General features: G+C 38.6%; 1 protein-coding gene across 11 annotated transcripts in view; it reads right to left on the bottom strand.

Moving 5' to 3' along the window:
• SLC12A4 (solute carrier family 12 member 4) overlaps positions 1 to 17,100 on the bottom strand; it is a 64,262-nt gene that overhangs the window by 32,968 nt on the left and 14,194 nt on the right. For 6 of the 11 annotated variants that reach the window (XR_015700308.1, XR_015700307.1, XR_015700306.1 and 3 more), the window contains exon 2: positions 556 to 650. Coding sequence is in view for 6 of the 11 variants with exons in the window: in XM_087738632.1 (XP_087594758.1) it covers positions 556 to 650 (95 nt within the window). In the remaining 5 variants the exon portion in view is untranslated. Of the gene's footprint in view, positions 1 to 555; positions 651 to 3,626; positions 3,905 to 8,824; positions 8,963 to 17,100 lie in introns of those variants that run through there. The other 5 variants (XM_087738634.1, XM_087738633.1, XM_087738635.1 and 2 more) reach the window with 2 other exon arrangements.

Below are 17,100 nucleotides of genomic sequence, written 5' to 3'. Positions count from 1 at the left end.
AGAGTCTGGTCCTCCTTACTTCCACAAGGGAACACCCACACGTCTCTGCCTCACAGTCCCGAGTGGTCATAACGTCTGAGCTTTTTCATCACACAGGATTTCTCTGCCTACTGGTACCTCAGACAACAGACATACACCCACAAAAAAGCATGTGGGGGAGAAACTGGTATTACTGATATACTGCAGCTGTAACGCAGGATACCCAGGCTAATATGAGTACCTGAATTTAGGCACTCTCTTACAGAATAACATGGTCCTTCTCAACACGGTAAATCAGCCCATGCTCATTTTCCACACTGATTAGCCCACAGTGCCACAGCTTCACTATGTAAATTATTCATGTCACCTCTGCTACCATTATATTTTGCTACTTTGCAGACACACGTCTAAACACACCAATGGCTCTCAGGTTTGCCATGCAGCGAGAGTTAGGTACCGACCCACTGCCTGGACCTTTGCAATGCTTTGTCTTCCACTTAATACGATGCGCTCGATCCCTCCCACCTTGAAAGATCGCAAATCACATTAGAAGTGTGAAAAACAGCTAGAAATTACCTCAAACAAGGCCAGATTTCTGTCATAGTAATCACCTCCCTTGCCAGCTTCTGAACTGTTCAGGAAAGGACTGTTTTCTTTATGGTTGCCATGACCTGCAAAGAAAAAAAGCAGCAGGTTTTGGTAAGAGCAGAAAGACAGACTTTGTAACCTTGACAACAACCATAGGGAATAAACTTGTTTGGTCAATTAAATCTGTTTCTTTTTAGTATCTGATGTTATGCAATGTTATCAGTATCACAGGTGTTACTCTCAAGATAGAGTTATTTCTATTTCTACTCCGCCGTTCTCATTAAAATAGAATAAAAAGTCACCTCAAAGTAAAATTTACAAGTAGGGTCACAACTACAATGCTATCTGTGCCTTTATTCTCTCATTTTCCCTTTTATAACTATTTCCTATATAGAACCGTGACAAGTGAAAAGACAGTTCAGAAGTTCTCAGATCTGTGGCTCCCATTACACTCCGCTTGACAAACAAAAATTCCTCTCTTTTGCCTGTAACTCTTCACTCCCTGCTCTTCCAGCCAATACATACTAAAGAGATTTCCAACAGTATCTCCTTAAGAAACGATCAATCCAAGGAATACTTTTTTTTTTCTATTTACAAAAAAGTAACCACTAAAGAAGTTGAAAATGAAAGAAAAAACTGATTATCTCAAATGAAAATACTGCAAGTTAAAGAAGCATTGTACACTGAATACATAAGAAGCAGGAGATTAAACAGATGGATTTTTGGTGCATATTTTCAATGATTAAGGTAATCAATTCAACAAGGCTGCACTAAATTATTTTAATATAATTGAAGTGAAAGTATCTCTGCATTTTGAAATCTGAATCAACTTACACAATGAACATAACAGGGAAATAGATGACTCCTCCCCTACATACAGTGATCAGCATGTACCACACCGTTACAAAAGTAATTGCTATAAGCAAAAAAAATTATGAGACAGTTCAGTACTATTCCTACTGAGGGGAAGGGATGCATGGAAAGCAGCACAATTTGCTGGAAATTGCTCACAGGTGCTTTGAACAAAACAATATTCACAAACAACAGAGGTCTTTTTAAGCTTCTGGAAGTAAACACCTAGCTGACCAAAAATATTTGTAGAGAGCAGTCTGCTGTGTCTACGTGCCTATTGCTTTTCTCAGGGCTCTAACACCAAAACGTTAATTAGCAGCTGCCTTGCACAAGTGGGCTAGGCTTATTTGCTGACCCCACCTAGATGTAACAGGTGTTTACGTTGCTGTACATGGTAGAATTTTTCACACAGCTAGAAAAATATCAGTAAGCTTAGCAACACAGCATCAAAATAAAATGTTTATCAACTTCAGCAAAGGTAAATATTTACCAAAAATCTGCAAAATCTACTTGCTTGCTGTATTTGTTATGTCTATATTGGCAGAAGGCGTATACAAGATCAATTTTGCTGCAGTATGTATTGGAAGCTGTGCTGCAGTCCATTCTGTCCTATTGCGGTTTAAGTACGTTTGCGATTTTTGCTGAGAAAATGGAGTTATCTGCCATATAGGTTTTACTCATTAAACTGGACACGGGTGCAAATGATAATGACAACATCAACAGAAACACAGTCTACTTGATTCTTCAAGACTTTGGTCTCTGCAGTATCTCCTCATCACTACACTTACGAAACACAGCAAGGTCATGAGTAGCTTTGTTTTGTTTTCTCATTTCCTATATACTAGCTCTGCTAACTGAATGTTTGGAAGAAATCAAACTTTTTTTTTTTTTTAAATCACTGAGTGATGTTTAAATCAATTCTTTGCTGTCTTAGTTCCCCTTGTTCTTCCATCAGGAACCTTACCTTACAGATGCAGCTTACCACTGTCTCAAAAAAGTACAATGGGCGTTCCCGTACTTGTAACGCCTACAGAAACTCTCACCCTTTTTATGTATAAAATCACACTGTTGTCAAGATAACTCATACATTCAATCTCAGATTTTTATGTAAGATGACAATTGTTTTGCTCTTTCAAAACGCCAAGCCTCTGATTACCGTCATTGGTATAACCTACCCTTAGTTAAGAAAGATTACTTCATACCATCTCTCTGAGCCTGACAAAGACCATTGACTTAACATGGATCTTCAAGTTAACAGGCATTATTTTTTAGATGCATCTTCATTTTACCTCCAATAAATTTTTCACAATTGGTCTCTTCAAAAGCAATCTCTCTCAAAAAGAGCTTCCAGCTCCCCCCCCCCCCCCCCCGCCCCGGTTCTCCATTTGCATTTTCAAGCATCACCCGATTCCTTCCCATTAGACTTTCCCTCTGAATTTGAGCCCTCGGTGTGCTTGCGTTATAGATCTTCCTGCACACAGGAAGCCCAAACAAAGCAAACTGCAACAGAAAAATCGGTAGAACTACTGATTGGAAATAGAGTACTGTTTTTGCAATTGCTAGGGCACATTTTTCTTCCGATGGAAAAGTTCAGATGATAGAGAAATACAGATGGCTTTTTACCACATTCACAACACTGTATATACAGATTATGAATTACTGCAGACAATGCAAAAATAAAAGTGAACTTTCAAACAGCATGATTCTACTGATCCAATGAAACATTAACCCCCCCTCTCAAACACTGTACACTTTCAACAGGAAGCAAAAGAGTACAAGTTTATATTCAAGTTCTTTACAATGATACCCTATTTTAATTTCACCAATATGTACAACTGGTTGCCACAGAGATACGTGCCAATCCAAGAAGAGTACTGCATTGCTAAGTCAAATACAGCTAATTAAATGATAGCCAAAATCACCTTCCCCACAGTTGCACATTTGGTGCAATCTCTACTTTTCAGACACGTCCTAAATCACAATATCAAAGTGTTCATCTCATTTTCTCTCTTTCCGTATTCCGTTTCCAATTCCATGAGCAAAACCTATGGCAGATGACCATTTCCTCAACAAGAATCACAAATGTAACTTGACAAAACAGAACAGAACGGGCTGCAGCACAGTATATAATATGTTCTGCGATAAGAACTTTGTCTAGTATAGTCCGTCTGCCAATGAGCAGTACCAGCAGCTTCAAAGACACTTACTTGCATGAGAAGAGCTTGTTATCTCCATCAGTTTTGGAAGAGAGCAGAGATGACCTCGGAAGGCTACTCCGGGGAATTCTTGCCCCAGCTTCACATGAGGACAGTTTACATTCTGACGCGTGAAGTCTCCTGGGCAAGCACCATCTTGTGACATGCGTACAGTTTTCAACATTCTTAGTTACCAAGTCTTTGGTCTTGGACAGTGGCTATGTGGTGTTAGGTTTCATCATGCAAGATTGTTTTGCAAGGAACATTTCTTAAAGAGGAAGCTATATAGTCTGCAACAGAGAATAATTTATTTGTCTTAGTCCCTAATTAATCTCAATTTTTGAAGCAGGGAAGCTATATTCCAAGTAGGTTAATGTTTCCTCTTCACTTGTTTCATTGCTTCTCAGTCTTCGTTATCTTCCAATAATTAAGGCATTTTATTTCTGAATGCTACCAGTTCTCTTCTAAACCAAATAATTCTATTTGCAGCCACCACTACAATTATACAGTTTATCTAAACATCTCTACCATAGTTCTCTGAAGTTTTTAGAGCTCCCCTACTCAGGTATGGACACAGGTCTGTAGAACAAGGTTCATCATCACGTGGATCACCTGAGCTCCGTAAGATGGACCAAAGATGGTCCATGGAACAAAACCTAAAAATCCTAAGTGCGCATACTCCCATACACGCAAACACACAAGCACAGGAGACAGAATAAAAGCAATAAATGGATGTCCAAACTTTTGCCTAACTTTTATCTCATTGCCAAGAAAAAACACTGTGGCAAAACTGTAGCAGATATTCTACTGACTGGTTTTATTTTGTTCTTCTCCAAAAGGTTTACGCTGTCTTGAGAGAGAGAGAGAGAGATTAACACAGAGGACAGCATTCACCTTACTGCGTTCCTTCTGGAAGGGCATTAGGCCAGAGAGACACAGTTTCACTGCTTGAGCACGCTGAGTGCAAGTCTTTCGTGCAAGCCATTCTGTTTTCTTTAGTAACCCAGGGATGAAAAGCAGAATTTAAAAAGAACTAGACAAAACACATACATGAAAGTAACTACAAGACAGACAGATTAGTGAGGATAAATGAAAGCTGAACAATTGGGCACAGAGAGACTATCGTAAAGAAAGACCAGGAAGCTTCACAGTGATGAAGTCTACTCAGCCAGACTACTAAAAGAATAATCATCCCTGTGAGAAGGTGGCAGGAACGGCTGCATGACTCTACCTGTCGAGGTTTTATTCTCCTCTATTGTCAGTTTTTGAACTCCCTTAAAGAAAACCACCACTCCCCTACTTCATCATTGTTCAGTTCAATAAGTGGAAATTAATCTTAAAACAACTTCAGATCTTTCATTTTGGACATGACTAACTCAGAGACACTCACCTAGCTGTTACGGAGGCTCTATCTACCTGACAAGTTAAGGCATGCTGAGGGCACGGATGGACATAGTCTGACTAGCTTTAGTCTAGCCAGCACAGATAACAGGAGAAGTGAAAAATATAGTAATGCTAATTAAGCTGCAGTAAGGCTTAAAACATTAAATATACATATATATATTCCCAAGAGGGCTGAACTTTGATAACAAACTTATGCCACTGTGCTTTTACATGCATGTATCTGAGCTCATTAAATGCAAGTTGGTAGAGGCACATACACAACGCTCATGGTATCTCAAGAGCAACGCACAGACTCTCAGACATGCTTTGCTAGGCAGGCAAGCTGGACAAAGCTCCAGATATGGCTACGACCTGTGACGATGGCACGCAGAGTTGCCATAATCCTTCCTGCCTGAAATATCAAGAGCTAAACCTTAACTGAGGGGCTAAATTTCTTCAAAGAATTTTAGCGTGAATTAGAGCGCAAATCAGAGTTACAACTGAAATGCTAGGCTTGACAGAAAGAAACCCATTGGTTTATTTACCTCTTTGTAACCGACAAACAGCAGATATTTACTAGAAAACCAGCTCAAAGGACAGCCCAACACTCCTCCCCTCAACGTAATTTAATTTCTAGAACAGCACAAGAGCTAATATCTCACTTGTAATTGTACCATGTATGCACAGACTCGTATGTGTACGCCACAGTAAAAAAAAAAAAGTAAATGAAATACATATTGAATAGCAGCTAACACCATTTTTTTCTGTTGTTCAGACACTATTTTACAAGCGTCACTGGCCACAAAGCCTGTGATAGCTAGGGACACAAACTGAACCATTTTCACACACAAAGAACATTACTGAATCTTAGACTTTTTTTTAATAATAAAAAAAATCATTCATATTTTTAATATTCCATTTACAAATAACACTGGAATCTAAGATTAGATATTAGAGTTGATACCCAAGCACTTGGTGTGGACTTCTTTTAACCTAATTTCAGCTATCTAAACAGCAGGCAGTTATATTCAACTAATCATGGAGGCTCGCTTTTTACTCAGAAAGAGAAGGCTCAAACAGCTGATCCCTGGAGTGCCTCTTGTGTACACGCATCTTGGCATGCTGCAAATTACCTCTAAAGAGAACCTAACTTAAATAAAAACCTCATTTATAGATGGTTTAAGGTATGCAAAATTTATCCCACTTTGGAAAGCAAGTCAGTTCTGTTCCAGTTTATTTATGCTTTTCCAGATTTTCATGTGCCAAGATCTTCTGCAAATTTCTACACTACTGGTAATTAGGCCAGAGTTCAGTTTGATTTTTTGACCACAAAAACAAAATAGGTTTGCTACACTTACTGTTCTCACAAGACCTAGAAGCAAATGAATACACCCAAGATAGGTATTCTACAGTAAAAAAAAACAATGGGATTGCTGCAAAGAGAAATTATGTTCAGGTAGAATATTTCCTCCTTGCATAATCAGGTAATTTTATTAGTCACAACATTATTTTTGAAGACATTTCTTCACAGCCTTAAGGATAAAGTTTTAATGTAAAAAGCTGACCATGTCCATTTTTATTACACTTTGGGGTTTTGGTTTGTTTGCTTCTACAAAAGAAACTTTGAACACAGTTCTTGAGAAAGCATTTTCCAGATGTTAACAATGATACGACTTTCCCAAGCACTTGTATTGTGAGATAAAACTTGGTTCCCTCCAAAAGGCTGTGCTATGTTCAGATAGCATTCTACTCATCCTCCACCAGCAGTGAAGTTTTGCAGAACTGAGTATTGTTGAAGAACAGAAAACCCTAAACAAGTTTCCTGGCCTTTCCTAGTAGCTAAAGAACACCAATATCTCCACATTTCAGCAGCAAAGCACTCAAGAGTATTGTTGAAGTGTATCAAAAGACTGTCATATGAAGATAACCTAAGAAACATGTAGATGAAAATTTCATTTCAAATACATTCCAAAATCTGCTTATATACTTTATTTATGTGGCTCCTCACACGTGGCTGGGCTAAACGAAACTCTTATTCATTCTCAGGAGTGTTATGAAACCTCTTTCTTGTTTCATTCAGGAGACTATAACAAATTATTCCATTTACAATTATATTTCGGCAGAGATCATTACCTATAAATTTCATAAACAGAAATCAGATATTGCTTCTTTTCTTAAATGACTCCCTTTCAACTGCTTAGTAAAAATCCCAATCCAATGTCAGTACAGTCCAAAGTAGAGATCTTACTTAAAAATAATAATAATTTTAAAAAGACAGCCTTTTAGAAATGTTTGTTTCTCCATGGACAACACACACAGCTAGCCAGAAACATGAAGCATTTCTAAAATGAAAACTCTGACTACAAACTCATTTATGGCAGCAGAACAGGCAGCTGACATCACAAACTGATAATGAGGAGTACTTATTTTCACTTTAGCTACAAAATAGTCAATATTATCCAAAGCACTTTTTTCATGCAAAAACAGAAATTTATGATTTAAGATTTAACTTTCAGGTTTTTCAAAACTGAAAATGAGAATTTCATTATTTTGCAGTGGCAAAAGACTGATAGTAACATTCCAAGGTCAGAAAAAAAAGTTCTCAAAATATTTTGAAAACTTTACTAAGTTCTTGTGGGTGGTGGTGGGGTGTTTTTGGTAGGGTTTTTTTTGTTTGGTTGGTTGGGTTTTTTCATCAGGAGTATATTTATATCAGAAATAGGAGACACAGGAAATAAGTAACATTGCATCTAGTTAGATAAAACTCAATTCACACTACAAACTAGGCATTGGTAATGAAATAACTAACTGAAATCTGTTAATGCCAGTTCACTTACGACCTTGGGCTACCAGGTCTTTTTCACTGAAGGTGGCAGACAGCATGAGCTGTAAATTCCAGACTGACCCAGTATTTTGTTAAAATAAAGGCCAAAGTTGCACTAGATAACAACCCATGCAACAATAAGGCTGTATGAGAGGAAAGAGTAGCAGAATGAAAGGACAGATCTTTACCTGGATAGCTTTTAAGGAGCAAAGAGATCCTCTGTACTTCAAACAGGCTCAAACTATATGTTACACCGACAACACTGAACTCTCACATGCCAGACCCAGACGCACGCTTCCATCAGAAACTGCGGCTTAAGGCCAAACTATTGCCATTCATGGGTATTTTAAGAATATAGCATGTTCATTCATCATTTTAAGACTAATACATAACATCATTTGCTTCACTGTTAAACCGACACTGTCCTTAAGTTTACCCAATTTTACCCAACAAGTAAAGGTGTGCTTCTTAAAATTCATTACACACTACGCCGCAGATGCCATGTACATATTTATAATCAGCAACAGCTTTGGCATCTACAAAAGTGACACAAAAAAAGCACAGCTTTACCAAAAAGTAAACTAAAAAGCTCTATTGTTGATAATATATTAGTTCCTCTGAAACAGTTCAGAGTTCTGAAAGCTGCATTTGCTAGTGTTCTGCATGAAAGAAAGAGCCAAAGCTTTCCCAGACAACAACCTACGCAATGGTTAGGCTGCACCAGAGTACAGAATTAAGTGTACGATTAAGCACAGATCTTTGATTCATCCCTAGATAAACACGTGTGAAGTTACTATCAAACTTCTACTGTACTTTGCAAAACTAGATTAGAGAACAGCTTTACCAATTGAGTTTACTGACACTACACAACTCAAAGGATTTAGCAATTTAATAATCCTGTGTTTCAGAAAGCACAATGATTTTGTTCTTTAGTTAAGATACACTGATAGTTTCAGAACACTATAATCCTTTGCAGGTATTAATATCAACATGAAGTACTTACCCTTTAGCAACAGCTCTTTGCCATTTTCAGTAATTTGGTTTACCATTATTCTTCTTTCTGCTCTTAGTACATGCTTTAGTAAATGCCTTCTTTGTGAAGTCCTGAGGATCGGACAAGTTTAATAATACTGTATTCCCAAAAGAACTTTTTTCTGCCTCCTCGCAAACTGACTGCTGGCTGCAGTGTTGAATGGGACTGGTCTCCTTCAGGAAGCAAAAGGGTTTCTTACAGAAAGCTAAGCCGACACCGATATAATCCTGGCATTATAATCCTTTCAACACTGAGAAAATATACAAATGTCAGGATCTTACTGAAAAAGCTATTTGTGAAATCCAAACCCAGCCACATTTAAGAGGCGCATTGCCAGCTGTTTGCACACTTATTCAGGAAAGTGTGTGCCACAAATCTGCTGCTTGCTGAGTGTGGAATCAGACAGCTTTTTAAACCTGCTAATGCCATGAAAAGTATAGCTCTGTGACGTCAGCCCTCCAGGCATTTCAGCTTTCAAGTGAAAACAGTGATGTATTTCTTTCCATCTTCAATACTTTTTACTATGATTACCCATTAACGGACGAATCATATGCAAGATGACAAAAAAAAAAAGCATCAGCATGATGAAATGGAGGTTTATATAAGACACATAAGTAAATACCAACTTAATGATTCTAAGCAGTTCATAATTACCAGAACCCACTCCATTCTGCTCATTCATAAGGAGGTCCTCCAGATACCAGCACACACCACGCTGAGACTTATCTATGTTATACAGTAGGTGCAATCACCAAGAATGCCTATGTAATTAAAGATGCCAAGTCACTTTTGAGAAATTGGAATTAGGAACTCACATCACTTAGGAGCTTTCATAATATAACTTGTCATTGCCAGCTGAAAAAAACACTATAAAAACAACCTTTGTACTTCACTGTAATCCACTTCAGAGGTTCTTTCATGTGGAACGACTCCAAATCATTTCTCACAACTATCCTCCCTGAAACTCCGTCCCTTCACATGCATGAAGGCACCTCAGATACAGCACACCCTGTAGCAAAATATAGGGAGAAGCATTCTAGCATTTCCCCTGCCTCAGGAAAAGCCTCTTACCTTGCTGTAAAACGTTCTCACTTTCTCTAAGAGACATCAGCATACATCTACGAGACCAGCACGCAGATTCCATGCAATGTTCAATTCACCTTTCTCTTCGATACCAAATATGGAAAATTGTTTTCAGCCCTATACCTGTTCAGCTGACCATGGCTGGGCGGTAAGAAAGATGAGAGAACAACAACAACAAAAAATCCAAACTCCTACAAAAAAAAAACCTACAACACACACCACAATTTCAGACATACCTGCTCCCTTCTCTAGCTCAACATATGCCAAAGGAAGAATTGTACAGGCACAAACCAGAGAGTGAGAACAAGCAGATGGGAACAGTGACCATTAAGTCAATATCGCCACTAGCTCAAAAAACTCCCTACAGGGAACAAGTAGAAATAGAGGAGATATGAGCCAAGGTGCTAAATATCTCCAGATATACAGAAAATAACAGAAAAAAGGAGGTTTAATTACTCTGAAAATTTCAATGTATGTACATTCTATGCATTACATACTATACAATGTACATTAACAGACATCTACTACTCATTCCTAGAAGACAGTAGAAAGACATCTGTAATAGGTTACAGCTTATTGTGAAGCCCTGAATGCTTTATTAAGTTTTCAGTTAACTCATATAGAAAGTGCTGAATATCAGATTTTTCTTACATTTGAGAAGTACTTTGTTCCATGTGAAAACAAAGCATGTGAGAGATTTTTTTTAACTAAGGAAAATAGAAAAGAAAAAAAAAAACAAACAGACAGATAAAAAAGAGCTAAGCTTGTATACGCTCCAAGGATGAAGAGCTGACCTTTCAGTGTGAAGTGCTACAAACAGCCAAAACTCACTGTCACTCCGGTCATAATACTTAAAGAAAGTACAAGTCAGCATGAGACTTCTCCAAGTAAAGGAAGTCACTCCATCCCACTGCACGTTTTAGAGGGTGGAGAGCGCCCTGACATTACACATGATAAGCAACAAACCACAGTACTTGTAAAATACTTATATTCAAAAACATGTTTATAAAGAGCTCACAGGTCTTCCAAAATAGCACAAAATATTTCACACTGTGCAGCACATAGCACAGACCAAGACAAAGTCAGGTATCTGCAGAAGCCACAGTGGCTTTTATCATCATTTTTACAAAAAGTTCATCAGTTTGCAAGAGCATCAGGGTAAAATGAGTACAGCACATTAGCTTGCAGAAACTCTTCAAGGAGCAATGGGCAACATTAAATCACTTGGTCTTCTGCTCTACCAGTCAGGAATTAAATCAAGCACATGCAACAGAATCTAAGTCAGAAGAAACTCAGGGACCTAGAATGGTGAGCCTACTCCTGCTATACATATGTTTCTACCACAAAGTCCAGAATACAGTGTCTTAAAAGGGCAAAGGCAAAATATTGCAATTAAATTATTCTTGGTGTGTTGCCTTGAGTTAGCTTTAGAGCTCCCTGCGTGTATGCTAAAACACATCTTAACACAAAGCAGATAATCATCTCACTGTCTGGTCACATAGTATTGGGATTTAGCAAACATAGCTCAACTATACTTCCCTTTATATGTTTGGCTGCAATGTGCCTGAAATTAATCCCAGACATTGCCACCCCATTCTCTGGAACATACAGCCACATCAAAAGTGAATGGTTTGTGTCTCCTTAGGCAAAGTAGCCAAGATGTAAGTTATATCCATGTGGGAAGTGAATTTGGATAAGGTTGGGAAGGGTTGGCTGGTGATGCCCTAAAGACAGCTGTGCCCTGGAGATCATGTCCCAGTACACGATGCAGAACACAAATACAAACCAAGGGAAAGGAAGGGATCCTGTTGGGGGGAGACAGACAAGTGGTATTGCTGCTGAACACTTCATATTGTAAAATCACAGACTGGACAGTGAAAACCTTAGTGAAAGAAAGCCAAAAATATTCAGGAGCAGTAGGTTTTTAAATCAGACCTACAAGACTACTAAAGAACCTCTACTTTCGTCCTTTGTGTCAGCTCCGGATATAAATATATACTATAGCAAGCAGTAGTAAAAGTGATGTCAGTTATATTATTTAGAAGTGGATCAGGAAGGCAAAGCTCCTGAATGCAAAAGCAGAAAGCAGAGGAGAAACAGCAATGTGCTGTCCTCCATCACAGACAGCAGCAGCTACACCATGTTCTTGAATTACTCCGAGTCCTGACTCGGATCTGACCTCCTACATGGAAATCCAGAGGTGGACTTTGCACACAGTAACTAAGCTCCAGGCTGCTCAGCTTGCAAGCAGAGACAGGGTCATAACATAAAGTAGCATCACTATAGATAATTTTATGAAAAACAATTACACTCCAGGGCATAAAAATTGTGTTTTACTGCAGCAATCAGCAATTTAAGGTATGTAAGAGCAAGTCTCAACAAGTTTGCCCTCCTTAGGAGTTACTCTAACCCAGCAAATGGGTAGCTTCTAATGGCACACCATAAAAATCCTTTTTTCCCCTTTGACATGGAAGTCAAAGACAAAAGTTTGGATGGTCTAACTTGCTTCACGATAAGGAGTTATTTGCAATGACTGAAAGATGTTCTGAATCCCTCAGATGAACACAAGAAATTGCTGGCTACTGGTAGGAGATGAAAATGAAGGTTGGCAATTAGATTGTAGAAAAAAAACACATACAGTTTTGTTCAGGCATAATTAGCTTGAACCTATACATAGTACAGCATGCCTCTGCCCTAAACACAGAGCTCTGCGTCATCTCTCCTCTCCCAGGATCTTGTTATACAATCTCTGCTACAGCTCCCTGCAAGCCAGCTTCCAACATCAGCTTACAGCTTTCATTCCAATTTTCAAAGTAATCAATGGATTACATCCTAATTATATTATAGACCACGTGTCAATCAATGAAAGAGTCAGGCTTCTAGGACAATGCAGGTCACTCGGCTGGAGCAGGGAGAAGGGGGCAAATTAAGCATTCTGGATTCAAGGGGATGGACCTGTGGGACAAACTTCCAGTGGACATCAGGCAAACCCAGAAACTGAATACCTTTGGAAATGCTGCTAAGCCATGCCCTAAGCAAATGAGCTTCCCGGTTTCCCGGCATAGCACGGTGACCACCAGTACAAAGGTCGGATGGCCGTCCCCTCACCAGTACCAGCAACCTCCTCCCTCGCCCCTTGCCCCAGCTGCCCAGCCCAGCCTGGCACTGGCCTCTCATCTTCTGCTCAGCAAAATGCCACTTCATTTAAATTTCTGACAAGTCTTAGGCTGCCTCCAGTCAGCGAAGCATAGCTAACTTGGCAAAACTCCCAAGTTATCAACCTTCCCCATTCATCCATAAGCTAATTGAGTCAAAGCTCTTTTTGGGTAATTAGCGTTTTATTCTGCACGTTAAACTCCACCTCTCTGTCCTACAGAGCAGAATGAAGATCAAAAGATGATTAAGAAAAAATTCCACCAAGTACCTTTAATAGCAACAAAAATTTTGAAAAACATGTATTCCCAGAACTGTTCTAACCTATACCTCTGTTGCTCAGACATGAATCAAGACTGCTGGAAAGTAAACAGTCCTTTTTTCCAGGCCAAACCTAATACCTACCACAAAATCTAAAGCCCTATTACATGACCTATTAGGAAAAAATGCTGCTCCTTTAACTCCAGTAACTTCTTTTTATGGTTCAGAAGTGACAGTTTGAGACTTGGGAAACAATGTTTAAAATTAGAGTCACTGAGGACAAATAGGCAGTAGACAGCCTACAAAATAACCTCCAGACAGGTGTGCAGAGGATGGCAGAAGAAAGGGGACCTGTACCGCATAACAGTATACAAAATGCTGTCATATCCAAAATCCAGAGAAGTTTACCCTACACGCATTATAACAGCTGTATTTTTCCTGGTCATGTAGACTTCTTATATTTAGAGACAGACCGTATTAAATGTATGTCAAGTATTTGATTTTGCTAAAAGACTAATATTTTTTGTGTCTGGTATTTCGTTATTTTGCTTGCTTATAAAGAAGATATTGTTTGCTCAGCATTCACTACAGCAGCCACAGTGAAAGATGCACAGTTCTCCACGCATGACAAAATCCAAATACACTGAAAGAAACCATCCAAAGCAGCTCAACTGAAAGAACAAGAACGGTACTACTCACTCCTAAGGGATCACTTGGCATCATTTAAACAGATGTCTATTGAAAATTAATAATTAAGAAAGAGTAAATCTAAATCAGGCAACAAAAAATACTAAAACTTTCTTATCTGTGAGAATTAAAATCAGCTTGGTACAATTAAAGAGATTCAAAATTTCCAATTCAAAGGTTACTGAAGACAATGGCAACATGCCTGAAGTGCAGTTCCAATAGGCTTTAGACCTTGCCTTAAAATAGTGCAATTTTTTCTCCATAGTTCAGGTCACAGATTAAAGTATTTAAAGAAAAACTGAACCAACAGGTTGAAGACAAACCCTTTGATCAAATAAATCTTGCTCCCAGATACTGGTGATAATAGCAATTTTTCTGTAATATAAATCAGTCTGCACATTAAATTATTTGTTACATCATAGTCAAGAACAGGTGTAAATCTTTAACTTGGTCTTGGAAGGGGAAACTCGCCAAATGCAGCTTTTCTCTCCCTGTAGCACTGGGTGTCCCCCATTCTATTACATGCACTTAAAAAGAAAGCAGTGATCACTAAGTTTGATCTTCCTCAAGGATGTTGCTGTTCTTTAACTTCAGTGAATGGCATTTATTATGTTTGGCTATGCTTCCTAGTCAACGAGGCTGCAGAGTACCTTAATCTCCATTCTACACAGAACTTTAGAGCAAAAGGCAAGAAAAAAAAAACCAAAAAACTTTACATCGAAGACGATGCAAAAACATATTCTTTACTTTTGCTGCAGTGGGGAAGAGAAAGGAAATATCGCTATTTTCTTTAAAGAAGTGAAAGACTGAAGAAATTTGCAAGGGGAAATTGAATAACACACACACTGTTCAATTTTATACATGAGAGAGATATGTACTACAAACACAATACAAGAAACCCAAAAATTTATTTTAATTTCTTTAGAAAAGTGAAGAGATTGAATAAAAGATATAGCCTCAGCATGTAAAAAAATCCCCAAACTTAGTCTCAACTCAAGTTGAAATGGGTGCTTAGCAAGTCAAAGGAATAAGCATTTGCAGGTAGAATTAGATGGAAAATCATGTCTTTTCATGTGCAGTTGCTTAGCCTTCTAAAACAGGTGTTCTCCAAAATACAAAAAATCTTCAGCTACAAGAGACCAGCAGAGGGTTGTTTGGTTTTGGTGGGGGTTTTTTTTGGTTTTGTTTTTTTTTTTTTTTAATCTTCCCTTAGTTTTTTGCAACATACAGACCCAGACATACACAGTTACAGGAGTTGCTTTCAAATCACTTAGACATATCACAAAGATCCTTCCCAGAGCTTTTCCAAATAACCGGAATACCAGAGAACCCACAAAAAGGCCCATGTTTTTCTATCTTTAGCTAAGCCTGCTGGCCACCAGCAGTTGGCACCAAGATCCCTTTGGTACCGGACAGCTGCAGCCTCTCCAGCTCTGTCTTAATCACCGCACAAATTAGAAGAGGTATGAGAGACATGCTGAGCAAAAGTAACAGTTTGTGCAGTAGCATGAACTTGTTTCTCTTTCTAGACAAGCATTTTTATATATGAATTAAACCTTACAACATTCTAAAAGAAACTTAAGGTATCCACCATGGACTCTACTAAAATGAGCTTCTCGGAGAAATTCCTTTGCTTACAGGCTACGAAGAAAGTATATACCATCTCCTTCACCCACCCAAGTAATCATGTCACAAAGCACTTCTCCACTCTCATTTTTCACATACCACACTCTTATCTTTCCTTATCTGAAGCAAGAGTCCACTTATCTATGCACCTGTACTGTTGAAAAAAGTATTCTGGAGTTTGGCACTGCTATCAGTATGGTGCTAATTGCCGACTGCACAAACAGAAGGGAAGAAAGAAAAAAAAAAAAAAAAAAAGACTTCACAAGGATGACCCTGCTGCTCAGACCCCTTTCAGGACCTGCATTTCAAATTATAACCATTGTTGTGTGTCCTACAAGTATCTTACAAGTATCCTTTATGAATCAGGAACAAATATTGACATACTTAGCACTGACAAGACACCTTTCATATCTCCAAATTTGCATGTTAAACTTTACAGATGCCAAGCTTAGCAGAACAGAAAAAACCCCTTCCTCATCAAACTGCAACTAAATTGAAGAAGGTGCAGCCTCCATGCCATTTTCAGCATGACAACAGTAAACAGATCACCAGAAGAGACAGTTCACTGACATCAGTGTATTTCTATTCTCAGCTTACTTTCTTTCCTCGCAAACAATTCAGAGCTGCTGCCTCAACTCCTCCCCAGGCTCCCTCCTCCATGACTTCTTTCTGCAGTTTTGAGGCAACATGAAAAATGCTGAAGATGCACATGCTACAGAGGTCACGCAAAAATATCCTGCTACGACTACTGTAACAGCACCATTTACCCACACTGCTGCTAGCAGAAGTTCTTGAATTTAAGATAACCCAAAATATACTTGGACACATGTTTCTGTCACTCCTATTTAGCTGTAGTATCTAATCCATTATATGACTAATGTTATCTCTGGGTTTTGCCAAAACACCTACGTATAAGAATTAAGTGCTTTGAAAAGGAGTTTTTGAATTATTTATGTATCCTCATTGAAAGTATCTTCAGACATATTTTATATGAGCTTTATTTTAAGTCTTACAAAAGACTTAAAACCTTTACTAGTAAGTTACCACATATTAAAAAGCAGTGAACCAGGAAGAGGCTTAAAGTAGAAGTGCACTGCCATCATGCCAGAACTTTCTTTAGCCGTCTTCTCCAAAATAGCTTATTGCAAATGACCAGCATGATCTGTGGCTGCACAAGGGCACTGTACATACCGATACTGTAAGCATGAGGAAAAGGTCTCAAGTCTAGTTAGAAAACTCTGGGCTGAAAAGAAGCCACATGGTAACTAGAACATAAGCAAAGCAATTCATTGGCAAAACCCAAGGGTGGCAGCTGACCAAGGCTGGTTAGTGACACCAAGCTGATTAGCGTCTCATTTCCACAGACAAAAGTCACAGGAAGATAAATAACTTCCCACAGGACACATGACATTGCTGCACTTCGGTTAACAGGGTGC

The sequence above is a fragment of the Nipponia nippon genome, unplaced genomic scaffold, assembly GCF_047370975.1.
Source record: "Nipponia nippon isolate SJK-2023a ecotype South Korea unplaced genomic scaffold, ASM4737097v1 scaffold_7, whole genome shotgun sequence".
Classification (NCBI taxonomy): domain Eukaryota; kingdom Metazoa; phylum Chordata; class Aves; order Pelecaniformes; family Threskiornithidae; genus Nipponia; species Nipponia nippon.
Note: the sequence above shows the minus strand (reverse complement) of the source record. Positions and strands in the feature narration are given on the sequence as shown.